The 17,234-nt window shown below is 46.4% G+C and overlaps 6 protein-coding genes and 1 non-coding gene across 7 annotated transcripts; 4 read left to right on the forward strand and 3 right to left on the reverse strand.

The window, feature by feature from the left end:
* Positions 1-2,188: 2,188 nt before the first annotated feature.
* Positions 2,189-3,031, forward strand: AO090124000041 (uncharacterized protein; the record flags this gene model as incomplete). Its single annotated transcript, XM_001823673.3, has 1 exon — positions 2,189-3,031. One exon carries the CDS (start codon positions 2,189-2,191, stop codon positions 3,029-3,031), a length of 843 nt encoding a protein of 280 aa, XP_001823725.3.
* A 568-nt stretch (positions 3,032-3,599) lies between these two features.
* AO090124000040 (uncharacterized protein) lies at positions 3,600-4,923 on the reverse strand (the record flags this gene model as incomplete). Its single annotated transcript, XM_023237538.1, has 3 exons — positions 3,600-3,961; positions 4,046-4,689; positions 4,748-4,923. The coding sequence occupies 3 exons, from the start codon at positions 4,921-4,923 to the stop codon at positions 3,600-3,602; spliced, it is 1,182 nt and encodes a 393-aa protein (XP_023092360.1).
* Positions 4,924-5,766: 843 nt separating this feature from the next.
* Positions 5,767-8,915, reverse strand: AO090124000039 (uncharacterized protein; the record flags this gene model as incomplete). The annotated part of the gene is made up of 5 exons (XM_023237539.1): positions 5,767-5,809; positions 7,117-7,873; positions 7,934-8,353; positions 8,419-8,686; positions 8,775-8,915. The coding sequence occupies 5 exons, from the start codon at positions 8,913-8,915 to the stop codon at positions 5,767-5,769; spliced, it is 1,629 nt and encodes a 542-aa protein (XP_023092359.1).
* On the forward strand, positions 6,942-7,012 carry AO090124t00002. The gene has a single exon. It is a non-coding gene; the product is annotated as a tRNA-Gly (tRNA).
* Positions 8,916-10,416: 1,501 nt separating the features above from the next.
* AO090124000038 (uncharacterized protein) lies at positions 10,417-10,947 on the forward strand (the record flags this gene model as incomplete). Its single annotated transcript, XM_001823670.1, has 1 exon — positions 10,417-10,947. The coding sequence occupies one exon, from the start codon at positions 10,417-10,419 to the stop codon at positions 10,945-10,947; it is 531 nt and encodes a 176-aa protein (XP_001823722.1).
* A 530-nt stretch (positions 10,948-11,477) lies between these two features.
* AO090124000037 (FTR1 family protein) lies at positions 11,478-12,818 on the reverse strand (the record flags this gene model as incomplete). Its single annotated transcript, XM_001823669.1, has 4 exons — positions 11,478-11,994; positions 12,082-12,524; positions 12,602-12,726; positions 12,791-12,818. 4 exons carry the CDS (start codon positions 12,816-12,818, stop codon positions 11,478-11,480), a joined length of 1,113 nt encoding a protein of 370 aa, XP_001823721.1.
* Positions 12,819-13,449: 631 nt separating this feature from the next.
* AO090124000036 (multicopper oxidase) lies at positions 13,450-15,952 on the forward strand (the record flags this gene model as incomplete). The annotated part of the gene is made up of 7 exons (XM_023237540.1): positions 13,450-13,785; positions 13,836-14,330; positions 14,396-14,616; positions 14,688-15,034; positions 15,095-15,395; positions 15,449-15,481; positions 15,820-15,952. The coding sequence occupies 7 exons, from the start codon at positions 13,450-13,452 to the stop codon at positions 15,950-15,952; spliced, it is 1,866 nt and encodes a 621-aa protein (XP_023092358.1).
* Positions 15,953-17,234: the final 1,282 nt, after the last annotated feature.

Raw genomic sequence — 17,234 nt, forward strand, 5'->3', positions numbered from 1 at the left:
GTTGGGTGTAATATCCCCTGAGCAAGCAGGATGTTCTTGGTTGACCAAGTCAGCATTCCCCATGACGGGATCCTGGTCGAGTGGCTGGGATTCTCCGCCATTCCTAGTGATCATGATAGGTAGCAAGTCATGGGCTAGCTGGTCTCATCCGACATGGGAAGATGTAGCAGTACTTCAGGCTACTATAGTAGGGCAAGCCAGGGTCCTATGGAGACCCGCTTATGTTAGCCAACCGGGACACGAAATAAAATTAGGTGACAAGGGATCTACCCAGCTGCTTGCTTTTAGCGCCCATGTTCTACTACGTAGCTACGAACGAATCATATCTCCAATTGTGTTAACCATTGAGGAGCATTTAGCACACAATATTACTTGCACTGTACGTAGGGGGTTGCATTTGTGCCTCAGAGGATATGCCTGGTGCATTAGCCATTTCTGTGTCGTCGACGGTCAAGTCAGATTGACCCTTATCCCTTGAGCAATTTGAGTTCAGGCCCATCAGCCGCAGTAACTCGGTAACATTAATTATTTATATCGTTGATGATTGTCAGGTTGCCTAGCGCAACTAGAGTACACTGTTTCAGTACATGAGACCACATCAAGGCAAACTCGTCACCGAGCGGACTAGATATCTTCGTATTTCCTGTGCTGAACATAAAGCCCTCAAAGAGCTACTCTTTAAAGTCTAGGATGTCATTACGTACAGCGGTCATTGTCTTCACAGCTCGTCTTAGACCCTTCATGGTGCTTGCTCATCGGCTATATAAAGGTCAAAGAACAATGTCTAGTTATTGAACGAAATAGATCACCTGCACCTAAACCAGGTGTTTCAAGTTAAGAAAAACAATTCAACTTGGAAACAGTAGGTATCAGCACTGCCAATAAACCATACCTGACATACCCTGGGCTTCTAGTTATACAGGTCCCTTTCTCTGGATTAGAATATGCTGTGTAATATTCTGCAGATCTCGAGAGCTCCAATTCTCTCGAACGCGGGTGTTGGACAGGTGTGACATGTTTACAGGCCTCGTCATAGTGGGGAAAGAGATAAGAGAAATGGCTCTTGCCATAGCTAGATATTCAGCTTGACGCACTTTTACATTCTTGATATATCATTTGCAGAACTACGAAAATCAATTACCGAGGAACCGATGGATCCAAAACCAACTCAGCATGTGTCAGAGGTGGAAAGCCCAGATTCGACTGCTCGATTGCTTCCTGAGGAGAGCGGCGAGCGTAACAGGTTCCAGCAGCATCTTTACACCTGGAACTCCCTCCTCACCGACACATAGTTCCCTGAAACAGTCGCAATGGTCTTTAGCGTTGCGTGTTTTGTTGCTATTGTTGCTATAGTCAGAGCGTTCGATGGGAAGCCAGCACCGGTTTTCTGGCGAGTGGTTGCACTAAACGCTGTTGTGTCAGTGTTAGGGACAGCATCCAAGTGCTCTCTTCTTTATGCGATGAGCCAGTCGATTGGCCAATGGAAATGGGTGTTGTTGCAGACCGAAAAGCGGCGATTACGTTGTGTTCAAACCATCGACGATGCTAGCCGTGGGCCTTGGGTTTCCGTCACACTTCTGACCCGTGAACGGTGCTCTGTTCTCCGGATTGGAGCAACAGTCATGGTGCTCGCACTGGCGCTCGACTTTCAATTCAGCAGATCATAAGCCATGAGACTGAGAGTGTCCAGATTCCGAATGGCTCTGCAGTGGCTAAGCAAGCGCTCCGCATTGATCCTACATGGTACTATAAACGATTTCAAAATGCCATGCAGGCTGGATTTTGACATAATCATGAACCAGCCCCGATCTGTTCATCTGGAAACTGTACGTGGGATAGTTTTACCTCCATCGGCTTCTGTAACCAATGCGTGGACGTGACATCCGAATCGCACCTGCACCACTGCACTTGGACCTCGCAGAACGTATATGATATTTATCTTAAAGCGCATAATAGTTCTGGGTATAATAGAGCGGCCCAATCAGATCTTCAGTGCAACGTTACGCTTTCTGATGGGGCAATCTCGGGCGTGCCAATACAGATACGTTTTGATGCCGACGAGTCAGGATTCGTACGATTACCGAAAGATATAATATGGAAGATTACATGGTTCAGCCAGGAACAGAATGCTGGAATAAATAACCATACCATGCTCTTCGCACACGCTGAGTTGGATGTTGATACAGATATGATCTTCGCACATGTTGAGCTGGATTCTGTTACAACACCAAGCGACATCGTTTCTATCCCCGAGGGAAAGCTCAAAATCAAACGGGTAACAAGCTGCGCTATATCATTTTGCGCTAGGAACTACAACATTTCTGTTTCTCACGGTACCCTCACCGAGCAAGACTGGGGGCGCATCTTCTTTGATGATGGTGGAGTCGTGTGCTGGATACCAGACCGAGCTCTGAGGAAAGCATCAACCCAAGAGGCTCCCCTCCCTAAACCTACTCATGGTTCTGAATACTCAATCTGCTACGTTGTCCCAGAACCTAGGCTCATATACGACAATGTGGTCAGTGGCTTCTCTGGACAGACTTTCTGGGAATGGTCAGTGGGGCACTTAGGAGGGGATTGGATATTCAAAGACGCCGGGGAGAAATCTGTTCATAATGACGATTCCATTCCCATGACCTCGAGAATAATGGAGCTTCGTTTTGAAGAAGTGACAAAGAACGTTGCTGCATCTTTAACCAAAGACATTCTTGATAATAGCACCGACACTGTAAACGGCAGGGTGTTCGCTACTGAGGAGCATATTTGCTTCAATTCACTCTGGACTATTTTCCCAGCGTTGGTTCTTACATCTGGTGTTGCATTCTATATAACAACAGTATGGGCCGGTCAGCTCGAAGGGGTTGGCGTATGGAAGGCAACTATATTGCCCGTGCTATACCATGGAATTGAACCAAGTATATCGAACAGTCATCGTGACCTTGAGACTGTTAGCAAGATGGGTTCGGTATCTCAGATGACCGAGGTTCAACTCCAGTCAGATGATTCGAGGGGAGGCATGGTACTACGTTGATCTGATTCGGGCCGATCAATAGTCTATGAAACCGTCATCCAATGGATGCTTGGCTTCCGCTGCAGGGCTGAGAACAGCGTGCTGGGTATCGTGATGCGTAATAATTTTATTCATCCCATAAACGCAAGGCGGGCTTTCGATGGGTGGTTAGGTTTATAGAGCCTGTCTTACATCCCTGTCCTAGGTCTTGTTAGGTTACACTATTCTCTACAATACAGGCTCTCATTTGTCTCAGGAGTTGCAACGCAACGTGGAACGATTGTGCATACTACTCTTTAGCATATAATGTTAGAATAACGCAGTGAGGAAGCAAGATGTGACTGCAAATCACAGGCTTTGTGCCTGGATATGATGTGCTATTCTTGCATTACCAACCTGGAATCAATTCTGATGCATGTTTGGCCATCTAGAACCTATATTTGCATTCGAAGTTATCGGGCTTTCTCGGGTCACATACTTGGATCATAGTTCGGTCTTACATTGACTTCGGCTTAGATTCTATCAACATATAACGTAGGAATTATACCAGCAAAGTTTTCAAAATTCCATGATCTACTCAAGGTTGCTTTTAGGCCGGCCGAGCCATGACCGCCAATTCCATGGTAATGCCGGGTCCAAAGGCCGCAACAATCACTTTATCTCGTCCAGATTCGGAGGTGCCTTGTTCCCTCGCAAGCTCGTTAATGACGCTTATGACAGTGCTCGAGCTAGTATTTCCCCTCGACCGATAAACCTCATAGGTCTTTCGCAAATGGTGTTCCGTAATACCCAGGGCATTCTGCGCAAGAACAGCGATACTGTAACCTCCCGGATGTAACGCCCAGTCATATGAAGAGGGGTCGAAATTAGATTTGTCTGAATATAATGAGGGGGTAGACGATATAAGGTCCTGAAAGCCGGAAGGGAGCGCCGCAGATGTCTGCCCGGGGACTTCCTTCGTAATCACTGGATCGTATCCTGCCTGTATCTTAGCTAATCTCACTCTTGAGTAGAACGGGAGTATTAGTTGCGTACCGTGCGGGCGGATGTTGAACTGGATGCTGGAAGCAGAATCCTCGAGGAGGGTTGTGCGACAATTCAGAATATTCCAGAGAGGAGCTCGTTCAGAGGTTTTAGGGCAAATCCCATTGCTCAGCACCATAGCACCGGCACCATCACCGAAAAGGGTCATTGCAACGTTTGCTTCTTGGGCTTTGACAATGTCTTCGAGCATTGAGCGGAAAAAGATCATACAAATTTCGCATGCAACAACAAGCGCTCTTCCTGGCTTCCCTTGAAAGGCCGCCCCAAGAAGAAGTTCATTTGCCGTCCGTAGAGCAGCGGCACCCCCTGCGCAGCCAACTCCATGCAGGAGAGTGCGTTGCACATTTTTTCGGAGACCTAGTCTCTCACAAATCATGTAGTCTAATCCTGGATTGGCTGTATTCGTACATGTAACTACGACAACATGAGTAAGATCGTTGAAAGAACCATTCCAGTCCGCAAGCGCTTTCCTCGCTGCCTCTTCTGCGACTGGGACACCATATTTTCTGAACAGGACATCACATTCAGCGATATCTGGTAGCTTGGGGTCACTCCAGAAGGGGTCGTCGAACGGCACAGCGGCACGACGAGTTTGTATTCTTGACTTTTCATTAACGTAAAGGGTCTTTCGTACACTAGGTCCTCAGTATCAGTTCTCCAATTTCCAACCAGTGCACAGCATATTGCTCTTACGCTGGGTCGTTCGGATCATGGAATGCTGAAATTAGCTTTTCCAGTTCGTCAGATCGGAGCTCATGGGGAGGATAATGGGCGCCCGTTCCAACAACGGAGACGGCACGCTTTGATAAAGAGTCATCACTATGGTTTCTGATCTCCGGCGGAGAGGTACCATGAATTAAGGGCGCCATGAGGTCTTAGCATAGAGAGATCCGGTTATAAGCAGCTGTAGGAACAGATAATCTTGTAAATGAGATACTCACTAGGTTTTTCGGTGTTATTCAAAGTTGTTGCAAGGCTTTTTCGCTTATGGGCTAATCATCTTTGCTCAGTTGACCAAGCTACTAGTTCATATGCAGCAGATCAGCGGGGAAACTGCTGTCAGCATCCGGACTGGGCCAGTCATTGGGTGCCCAATAGGCATAAGGAACAAGAAGAGTATATACTTATATTATAGAAGAGGCTCCTGGTACTGTTATCGAATAGGTTGCACTCGGTATTGGCTAGTAGTCTGGGGCATGAAACGAAAGGGTCACAGGTGACGGTGAATGAAGATCTAATTCTTCTATCCAGTGGACTACGTCGAAAATTTCGTGAACGCTCTGACTAGTGGCTAGGCAGGTGGCTTTGTTGGCGCATCTCGTATATACGATCTAGGCCGTTTTAGTATTTAGCCTTATTCTACAGCGGACATAAACTGCTATTTGCCTATGAGGACCAAAGCAGCTGGTACCAGCTACATCAAGTCACGTACATCGTAGCACTGACACGATAGGACTATCAACAACACGATGAGAAAGGATATATAAGGACACTCATTCATGTAACTTGTTGGCTAATCCCTTCCTTCGTTAGCTATAGCTTCTCTCCCGTAGAGCTATTGGTTTGTATCTAGCGCACGACTTAATCATAGCTCTCAGTCCAAGCACTAGCAATTTCTGAAACACCATAGCAGCCTGGCCCAAAAACGCGTAGTCTGTCAGTGTACGCTTTCATCATTTGTAATTCACCCCATTCAATATGCCTTTATAATCTCAACCAAAGCTGCGGCTGTGGCCTGACTGTAGGTATTTGGCTCTGGAGCCAAATTGGGGTACTTTGCTAAATTGCTCTTTTTCTGATTCTGGAATTTGACACCACCAGCTGCAACTCCAATGACTTGGCCCGGAAAAAGTTAAACAGCCCCTCCTCAAATGCCAAGGTTTCCTCCTTGGCAGAGGCTTGGATAAGATAGCCGAGTGATGGGCCATGGGAAAGGTATCCCAATCCAGCCCCCGGGACGACATTCAGGTATATCCATGCAGCTATTGCAGTGTGCACTTTGACAAGGCAAAGAATAACTATGCCAACCTTACTGAGAACCAATACCTGCCAATTGGCCCGTTGATATTTTTCCGTGCTTGTAATTAGAAATCCAACCATTCACGCACACGGGACTTCTGTCAAGTTCTCGAGAAAGAGGACCTCGTCATACCCTCCCAGGAAAGGTGAAGTTAGTAGTGCAAGTCTAGAAGACAGCCAGTGGGATGATAAGCTTTGATACAACCCAATGCTCATGTAAATCCAAGTAACCCTATGGCACCAACCGTGAGAGGGGCCCAGGTGAGCCATAAGCCCCAGTCATACATGGCACCGCCCCAGGTCAAAGGAATGAGAAAAGATGAAATGCTTTTTATTTCCCTCTCCCAAGAATACAACAAGAGCCAAAACGAAAATCTAAATAGTCTCTGGGATATGTGTATGTTTCCCGTTCCTGATGCGCCTCGGACGAGTCTCGTCGGGGCACTCCGAGTCACCGTTTTTTAGGTCTAGATTATTATGTGGGGCTAGTTACATTTTTACGTATCAAGAATGGAATGCAAATTTCATTCCTATCTAACTCTATCTACGTACGTACTCTCATTCCACTCCGAACTATAAGATGTGGATCTGTGGCATACCAACCAAATATATACAACCTCCGGGAATCTTTTCCATCCATACGGCTCCTCTTTTCACTTTCCCACGTTGCAATAACTATCTGTGGCCCACTCGCCGGATGCGGATAAATTAGATATACGATAACTACACCTGGAAAGATCTCATCACTAAGGATTATGGTGCTATCTTACTGGGTTCTAGAGCTATACAGCTCTCTTAGACTCGGGGAGGAGTCACTTTATATATTTTGTCTTATTTACATTAGTATGGGACAGTTATCTCAGCAATAGCATCATTGGTCTAGTGGTAGAATTCATCGTTGCCATCGATGAGGCCCGTGTTCGATTCACGGATGATGCACTTCTTTTTTCTTTTTTGCTTTTTCCCACTCAGCGTAGCTCGTTCACGATTGATTTTTAATTACTACTATCTGCCTTAATTACATACAAAAGTGAAAATCTCACTGATTTCGCAGGGTCTGGTCAACAGGCGCTTGGTATACCTTTCGTGCATAAAAAACATATTGGAAGACGGCAAAGAGAGTCACTGAGCCTACCATAAGAACCGCCCAATTCATAGTTCTTGGTACGACATCCTTGGTCGTCGGGAAAAAGGTAAAGATGATCTGAAAACTAAGGTAGAAGAGGGATATCAAGTTGATAGCTGGGCCATACGGGCCTAAAGAGAACCGAGGACTAGGCAACGTCCTTGACTGCCAGCGCGCTATAAAGAAGCAGCCAATGGCAATGATATAGGTCGTCAACATAGACGCGATCGCCAATGAGGCAATCGCGTTGAAAGCTGCCGTGGAGCCAATATTAATCAGGCTCAATAGAACGGTCGCCACTGTTGAAGACAGAATAGACCAGATAGGGGTCTTAGATTTGGGATGGACATAGGCGAGTGTGCTCGAGAAAGGCAGTCCTTTGTCTCGGGCAAACGCGAATATCTGACGTGAGGTAGTCGCTAGGACACCTAACGCACTGCATACCTCCATCACTAAGATAATGCACGCGAGTCCCATCGCCATATTGGACGACCCGGTCGCGTTTTGAAAAGCTGTGATGAATGGGAATCCGCTGGGCGCTTGTAGCACTGACTCTATGTCACCCATGGTGAAGAGGAACGTAATGAGCATAACGAATCCAAGCGTGCCATTGACCAGGGCAGTCGAGATCATACACCATGGAACAGTCCTGGAAGCATCCTGAACCTCCTCCGCTAGGAATGAACATGATTAGTTGTGGGATGCTTGTAACAAGAGTGGCCATGAATGCCTACCCATATACGTCGCTGCATCAGGCCCCGTGAAAGAGAATATCGGGGTCAGTTGGCCGACCAAACAGGCCAACCCAATATTCGGCCATCCCCCCGTGTTAGAAAAAGTCTGGAAAACTTCAGCGCTGCTTGCTCTGTCGGCTTTAACCCACAAGGGGATCAACACCACGAAGAATCCAAAGATATGAATGAACAGCAAGAAACGCTCCAGACTGGCGAGCCAATGAGTGCCCCACCCATTGAGGACGGTGGCTATCACCGCAATTGCAATCGCCAAGAGCGTCCCATGCCATCTCTCAAACGTATATATATGGTGTATGGTCGGGACAGGGTCTACGGTGACCAATAAACCTTGAATCAAGGTACCGGCGAGAAAGCATACACTGGCGAACGCTGCCTGCCAGCCCAAGACTGCGAGCCATCCTGATTGAAATTACACACAGGTTAGTATACTGCATATGTTTCCTACGGAAATTGTACGGCCATACCTGTGATATAACTTAAGAATCTTTGACAGGAAGGAGGAGCGTACTCGCTAACCCAGTGGTACTGACCTCCCGCCGTAGGAGCTCTCGATGCGATCTCTGCCAAAGATGCAACAGATGCGAAAAAGCCGATAAAAGTACCAATATAAACATAAACCATCCCAGCTCGTCCGCCATTGATTAGGCCGTAATCGCTGGTGAGCAAAATTGACTCCCATGTTGCCATTAACGTACAGTTGAAACCAAGGATGGATACGAACCGAAAATTTCTCTGAGACGTAGAGTTAGTCCAATCATACGGATTATTGTTGAGTGTATGTTACGAAGGAAGTAGTAGAGCCTGTATCATCAATACTAACCTTTAACTGTTGCGTCTTGCCCAGTCGTTGCATGTCCAGACTATCTTGTGCGGTGTTTGCCATAGAGAGCTTTTCTTTAGAGGTCGGCGGTTGCACATCCTCGACCCTGACCTGGGACACACGTTTAACTGCAGTGCCCATCACTAGAAATCCTACTGAGCATTGCATCAAAACAGAAATATCCAGACGGATAGTGAGGCTCCGAAGCTGATACAAGTAGCGTGGTGGGAACGGGAGAGTTGCAACCTCGGTGAGACGCAAGGGGGAGAAGCTCTGACTCGGCAAAAGTAAACACAGACCCAGCCTCGTCAATGCAGAGAAATCCAGGATAAGTCTGGAATAACAAGCATATAATTGGAGTTACCCTGCAGTGATTGTGGTGAAAATTCTGACGGATTGCGCGTCAATTCTGTGACGCCGCGTTTCTGGAATGCCCAATCTCATACATCATAAACAAAACAGCCGTATACAGAATTGTGTAGGATAGAACAACACGAGTCTGGGCCTCCCAAATAAGTAGGGGATTTCCTTCCGAGTTTTACACGCACTGACCACATCGTATCTGACGCTTAACTCACGGAAAAAGCTTAATCACCACAGCCTCGGCTTATTAGTGTGAAAGTGTGAATCTGGACCGATCCACACCCTTTTCATGAATCTATGAGTTTAACCCGTTGCCTTTGCTTTGGGAAATAAAAATGTCATTTACACCAAATAATCTGGTGGATGAGAGTTCATGTTGTAGACGTACGGTAATATCTATATAGGGACCTTAGCAGGCTCTTACTTAAGCGATGAGCCTCACCTGTTATTTCTTCAGTTGTGGTTCCACGAATCTAATAGGGCAAATAGATCACGTTAGACTAAATATGGTGTGCTTGAGACCATCATATCATCCCATAGCTGTTCCTACCTCACTAGCCATTCCTAGAGTAGTCAATGGGTTCTAATTAGCTGTGTTATTTATGCCCTGAAAAGGGTATTCGATGTTGGGATAGTGGGCCCAAGGCACGGCTGGAGTGCTAATCGGTGTTTTAGTAGAATTGGAATTCAATAATCAGTGCAATTCGCCATCTCTAACTTCAGTGACAGGATGCACCGGATTGTACTATTTCTGTAGTGGAGTCTTCTATACCTTTTGGTTGAACCAGACGGGATATTGCAAACGAAGCTGCCTTTAGATCTCTAACCCAGATATCACTTCTTTGACAACATTTGGTATGAACTATCTGTGAGGTACCTTTGGCTATCACCAATCGCAGCTCGCAGTGATAAAGTGAATGCATGTCAATGTGATGAGAGTTGAAGGTTAGGTGAATGAAATAGCGTCTAGATTCCGATGGACAAGGCCTAAGATACCATTTTGGATGCCAGAGAATGTATCTCGACGCCCCGAGGTAAAATGTCAAGGGAGCATGTATGATAGGATAGTTTCGGATGCTTGAATGTCAATATTCACCGGCGCTTGCCCTGGGAATATACTAGATAGCTCACATACCAGGGTCGCCTGACAGCGAAATGAGATATAAAAATGCTGTACGCTCCCATCAAGGGCAGCCCTCCTTCAGATGCTTCCCCTTCAATAATGACAGAGTAATTCGATCTTGAACATAAACCATCACTTATTGTATCTCAAGCCAGAATGATGTCCTTCACCAAGTTCATTCTCTTCATCTTGTCCTTGCTCTCCGTTGTATCCTCTGAATCCGTTGAGGAGCACGGTTCAGCAGCCGGCCTTGGAAATGTGGCTATAGTCAACAGAATGGGTACTACTCTCTACTTGTGGTCGGTAGATCAAAACGAAGGTCCAATGCACGCAGTTGTTCCAGGCGCCTCCTACCAAGAGACATATCGCCTGCGTCCCGATGGCGGCGGCATCTCCATCAAGGTCAGCACATCCCAGGACGTTAACGGCGATATAATTCAGTTCGAGTACACTCAAGCCGGTGAAAAAGTCTTCTGGGACGTGTCGTGTGTAAACACCAAGGCTGGATCACCGTTCTACGACAAGGGCCTCATGCTTATACCCTCAAGTTCGAAGGACTGTCCTCACGCTTTCGTCTGCCTTCCGGGCGATTCCAATTGCAAATATGTTTACCACAAATCAAGCGATGACGATGCAAGCCATGGCTGCCCTGTTAGCACATCTTTCCACTTGAAGCTTGGCTTTTAAGTCTGGTTACATAACATGGTTTTACGTTTTCCCCTTTGCTTCTCCTCTCATGGGAAGAGTACAACTGGGATACTGAATGATTGAAGTATGGGTCTGTACAGACTATGGAGACACACAGTACCTGTGGGACTTGAGTAAGATGTTCTGGTAATAGTGGATGTTAGTTGATCTACGCCCTGTGGGCAGTACAGTTTATTCTTTGTCCTCGATTACAGTTCGAGTTCGTCTCCCATTGGAACAAAATATTGCCAGATAAATATCTTTGCCTATGTCTAGATTCTTTTAAATCTTGTAGTTGACATAGTCCGCTTGTTCTTGTCTTCTTTGTTGTAGTATCTATCCCTATGGTGGAGCACTTATTACGCATCATGTTCTTCTCCTAACGTCACAAATGAAATCAGAGCAAAACACCTTTCGGTGATAATGGCCACTTAAGACCGGGATAAGGGCTCATAAATAGTGAACCCGAAGGGATGAGCTTATGCAGGCACTGTCTCTGGATGGTCCAATGCTTCAGTAACCTTCCAATCCTATGCTTCACTCATTGTTCTGGTAACAATTTGCCGGGCCAGATGGTTAACCTCCTTCCTCTCTTCGACAACCTCGGGGACATGTTCTTCCTCAGAGCCCTTCTTGAATCGACCAAGCTTCAGCTTCCTTGCGATCGGTGTTAAGACGGGAATGTAGCCGTGCTTCTCATTGTACCTCATGCAGACGTATGAGGTAATGATCACTACCCAGTAAAGGTTGTAAGATAGCACTGATCCATAGGTGGCGGAATTGGTCCACCCAAACAGAGCGTTGAAGATACCCCAACCACCACCACCGCCAAGCTCTGGGTTACAGCAGTTTACATGCCAGACACTCTGGCGAATATCGTAAGATCCAGGGCCTGAGCCGGTCTCAGAAGCATCTCCACCAATGACATGGTTCCAGGTATTATTCTCCAGGTACCAGACAGCGCGGGAAAACAAGCCTGCGGCGACCAAGTAGAGGAAGCAAGTAGATATAATCAGAAAGTACTGTAAGGAAGTTGAGCTTCCACCCCTGCATCAAGATTCGTTAGCCACCGTCGAACGATACTGTGCAGATAATGATTCTTAAAGTAGACAGAATGTAACGCACAAGACTTACCGATACATCACATAGCCTACTGCAACACCAGCCAAAAGGCCACAGAACACGGCCAAGGGGAATGAAGACGCTGACAATCCCAGTCCCACACCACCGACATAAACGATAGCCTCAAGTCCCTCTCGAAGAACGGTAACGAATGGCAAGATGAACATGACATATTTCTCGGACCAGTCCTTCAGACGACCCATTATGGTCGTAGACTTTTCCTTTTTCTCCAAGGCACGGGAGAGCTTGACGCGCCATTTCTCGCGCATTTTGTTCACACGCAAAAGGCCCGCCCCCATGATAGAAATAATGATGGATGCTATAAAGCCAAAAATGCCTTCCCAGATATCCTCTGTGTTCGTGAAGGTATCTTTTTCCAACCCGTAGAAAGCTCCGATCATACCTGCACCGATACATAGGCACAAGAATAGACCTAAACCTACTCCACACCATACCTGTTATTGTTAGCAGCTCATTATCGAATGATGTTCATGATAAACAAAGGTATAAAGAAATAGGGAAGGACACTCACCTGTATTCGCAATCTCTTCAGAGCTGCCTTGTCTCCTTCAGCACCCAAAGTTTGGGTGAGGAAGGCAAGAAGCACCGATACAATGATACTGCTTTCGAGACATTCTCGGAAGCAAATGAAAAAGACTATACACGGTCAGCAACGGTCGTCTTGTACAAAAGCAGACTCAGAGAGTATAATGAGAGTTACCAGTGACTGCAAAGACTTGATTTGCCATGTTGACTCACAGTCTGAAGACCTATCTGGTTCATGAGGTGAACTTGGAGATGCTGCTAGACCAGTTTATATACACAAAATTTGGAATGATACGAAATTCAGCTTCTCTCGAGTGCTTCATTTGACCGGGCCCAAACCGGCAATCAATCATCCGATAGTATTGTGACAATAAAGACGAATCTCCACTCATACCAGTCAAGGATCACGAGGTCAACGCGTAATGAGAACTTTTTCTCTTCTCCTCTCGGTTGACCGTGGCGGCGAAATCCGCCAGCCCACCACGGGTCATACAATTTTCGGAAGGTACATTGAAAATGGGACCATGAGGAGGATGATAGCTTTTGCCAAGGGTCTAAATCTCGGATCAGATAACCGTTTGCAGGACAGTCTGCATCGACTTCATCTCCAGTGGCTCCACCCTAAATTCTCGCGTAATACCACTACCATGTATTGAAATTACACGACATAGAGACGGTATACGATATCTGATACGGCTTATGGACTTGTCTCTGTTGTCCCTTTTGGTTTATATAAGAGTCTGTCCGTGCAGAGTTCAATTTTCTGTCTTGATTATTGCCTTCGTTTCTTTAACACTAGCGAACTGTTTGGATTCGGGCTTTGTGGACAGAAGAATGAATCTCCTCTCTCTTCTGTCGCTTTCGGCCATCAGTGCCATCGCCTGGGCAGAGACACACGTCTTTGACTGGAACATAACATGGGTAACAGCAAATCCTGATGGAATGCAGCCTCGTCCTGTGATTGGGATCAATAATGAATGGCCACTGCCTCTCTTAAATTTTACCAAGGGCGACAGGATTATTGCCAACGTGAGAAATCAGCTTGGCAACGAATCTACCAGTGTTCATTTCCATGGCTTCTTCCAGAATGGGACAAATGAGATGGATGGGCCGCCTGGCGTCACTCAATGCAACATTCCTCCAAATGAGACAATGGTGTACAACTTCACAGTGAGTCCCCTAAGTCTGACGCACCTGGTTCACGCTGACAGCGATGCAAGCTTGATCAATCCGGTACATATTGGTATCATTCCCACACGAAGGGGCAGTATCCCGACGGCTGGCGCCAAGCTTTGGTGATCCATGATGAGGAGGATCCCTACATTGGCAAATACTACGAAGAGCGAGTTATTACTCTATCTGATTGGTACCATGATGAAATGCCTGGTCTCCTGAAAGAATTTATTAATGTTGCCAATCCAACTGGCGCAGAGCCGGTTCCCAAGTCTGCTTTGATGAATGACACACAGAATTTGACTGTCCCAGTGGAGCCTGGCAAGACCTATCTCTTCAGAGTAGTGAATATTGGCGCTTTTGCAAGCCAATATTTCTGGATTGAGGATCATGATATGCAGATTGTCGAGGTAGATGGGGTCTGGACAGAGCCAGCGACTGCCTCTATGATCTACATAGCCTCTGCACAGCGGTACAGCGTTCTTGTCACGATGAAGAACGAGACCAATGCCAATTATGCCATGGTCGGCAGCATGGATACAGTAAGCATGGCCATATGCAAAGCGATATCACACAGAAAAGATGTGAATAAACTAATCTGTGCTAGGATCTATTTGACACTCTTCCCTCGGATCTGAATTACAATTCCACTGGGTGGTTGGTCTATGATTCTTCTGTTGAGAAGCCAGCAGCCAAATCGGTGTCTGAGTTCGACTTCTATGATGATTTTGAGCTCGTTCCTTACGATGGACTAGAGCGGTATGGAGATGCAGATATTACCGTGACTTTGGATCTCACCATGGACAACCTTGGTGATGGGGCAAACTAGTAAGCTACGCATATACTTCTCTTAGCGCCTCTTGCATATCAGAAAAGCAATACGCTAACCTAAATACCAGTGCCTTTTTCAATGGAATCTCATATGTGGCGCCCAAAGTTCCAATTCTGTACTCGACGCTTACGACAGGATCCGCTGCCACAGATGCCGCTATATACGGCACAGACACCAACGCATTCGTTTTAAACAAGGGTGATATCGTTGATATCGTCCTCAACAATGATGATACTGGCAAACACCCATTCCACTTGCATGGACACAACTTCCAGGTCATCTGGAGAAGCGGAGATTATGAAGGCCATTTCAACCCGGACAATGTCACTTTCTCATCCGTACCCGTGCGGCGCGATACTCTAATCGCCAAACCGATGGGCAACTTTGTCGTCCGGTTTAAGGCAGATAATCCTGGTACGAGCAAACTATGCTGAAAATTCAAGGAAGATATCTTTACTAATACATGGTCGTAAGGTATTTGGCTCTTCCACTGTCACATCGAGTGGCATATGGATGCAGGGCTGGCCGCTGTGATGGTCGAGGCTCCGTTATACCTTCAGGAGAACCTGACTATCCCACAGAATCATTATGATGTTTGTAGCGCAAGCGGCACTCCAACCGAAGGTAATGCAGCGGGAAATACTGAAGACTTCTATGATCTTACAGGGGAGAACAAGGCAGTTGCCCCGCTCCCTGCTGGCTTTACGGCACGCGGCATCGTAGCTTTGGTTTTCAGTTGCGTCGCCGCTTTTGTTGGCTTGGCCTCCATCGTGTGGTAAGCTTTGATACATATTTCTGAAGCCAGGAGCAGTCGCTAATAAGGTACAGGTACGGGGTGGCTCCTATCAAGAACAGCCGTATGTTGGTTTGATCATGCTGCGGAAGGGGGCGTGGTAGTCACGCCAGGTGGAATATCTACATAGAGTACTTTAAATTAGTTCTGTTCATAATAAATTCACATTCCTATCCCATACCTACTATATATTCCTTTTAGAGATAATTAAAATCCGAAATTGAAAGTTTCTCTTACACTTTGTAACCACGCAATGGTCCACACATGCCAGTCGGAGATAAATGTCAGATTAACAGTCCATCTCTACCCTGGCAAAGCCGGACAGAGATTACCAGCCGATAGCCGAAATCCGACAACTTTGGGAAATGTAGTTGACGCTATTCCTGCCTGAATATCTGATTGATAGCTGCCTTCCGTTCCACTCGGAACAGTGGGACGCCAAGATCACAGCTCGCAAACCTGACCAAATCGGGATGGATGCCCATTTCGCGCATAATCCGGGGATTCGTCCAGTGGCGGAAACTTTGGGAGACGCGTAGCATTTATTTATCTAATTTGCCTTATTGTGTGGGTTCTACTACAGATATCCACTATTGGTGCTTGCCACAACGGAGAGGGAACAAACCATTGCAGAAAGAGCATATACTTTCCGAGCGCAATTTCTCTTATCAATCTAATCAGATACATGTTGCGGAACAGCCGGAAGTCCCCCGGGATATATTCAACCATGCATCACATTGTTTAACGAATATTTGCTTCGGAATTCGCGTAAGTTAGCACGAATTTACTCGAGTTATCGCAGAAGGGGGAGATCTTAGGTCATTTGTTTGAAGCCAGTATATATGCTGGATTCCCTTTATTCAAATCTATGTTGTGCAAATCTGATACTAGCATTTTCCAGACTACAACAAAATGGAACAATAGATTATCAATCGGAACCTGATAGCTGATTCGCATGCCGAAGTGAGAGACTTGGCATCACTCAACGTTTTTATCGAAGGGTTCAGCAAGTCTAGCCCACAGTAGCTTGGGTAAGCAAAGATGCCGAAGAACTGTCTCGAAGTCTTGGCTAATCTACTGTTTGGATTGTCTATGCTTCTATGATTTTGATCCGCCGGTTGACCGAAACTGAATGCGCATTTACCTAAGAAACTGTACTGTACTGTAAGTACAGGCTCCGTAAAGTGGAACCCTTGGCAAGAGCTTAGCTCAAAGGCTTGACCTGGTGCCAAGAACTAGCATAAACACCACTACTAGGTGGGTCGGATCATGTATATTCGCTAGGCATCACACCGGAGCATATTGCAGACTCTCCGCTCCGGTATGTTGGGCTCAGAATGGCGTCCTGTGCTTCACTCGCCAAGACCGAGTGGATACTTCGCTGTAGCCAGCATTGCCGCCCAAAAAACTTGGCCTGTTCTCAAGCCTGAAATTAGATGGTGCAAACTCGGTAGTCATGATTAGTCCTTGACTCAACTGTGCATGGATCAAGTTCGCTTAGCGCTTTGTACCACTTACGGTCCATACGTATATCGTGTTGGGCCATAGTTGCATACGAACCATTTCGAAAAGAGTATTGCCTCGGAACTGGCAGGGCCGAAATACCCATTATCGGAGATACAGACTAACTAGGAGACTTGTAAATGCAATCCTTAGCTTCCTGGCCCCTCTCAGCTCCAAAGCGCCACAAGTGGGGGAATATGCGTATCTGGTGGACTTCTACGGATACCAATAGTCATGAATTACCGTCCAATCGGTGATTCCAAGTTACTTTGTAATGGACACGACCAGATATATAACAGCCTGAGAAGCTTCATCCTT

Source organism: Aspergillus oryzae, chromosome 5 (assembly GCF_000184455.2).
Source record: "Aspergillus oryzae RIB40 DNA, chromosome 5".
NCBI lineage: Eukaryota > Fungi > Ascomycota > Eurotiomycetes > Eurotiales > Aspergillaceae > Aspergillus > Aspergillus oryzae.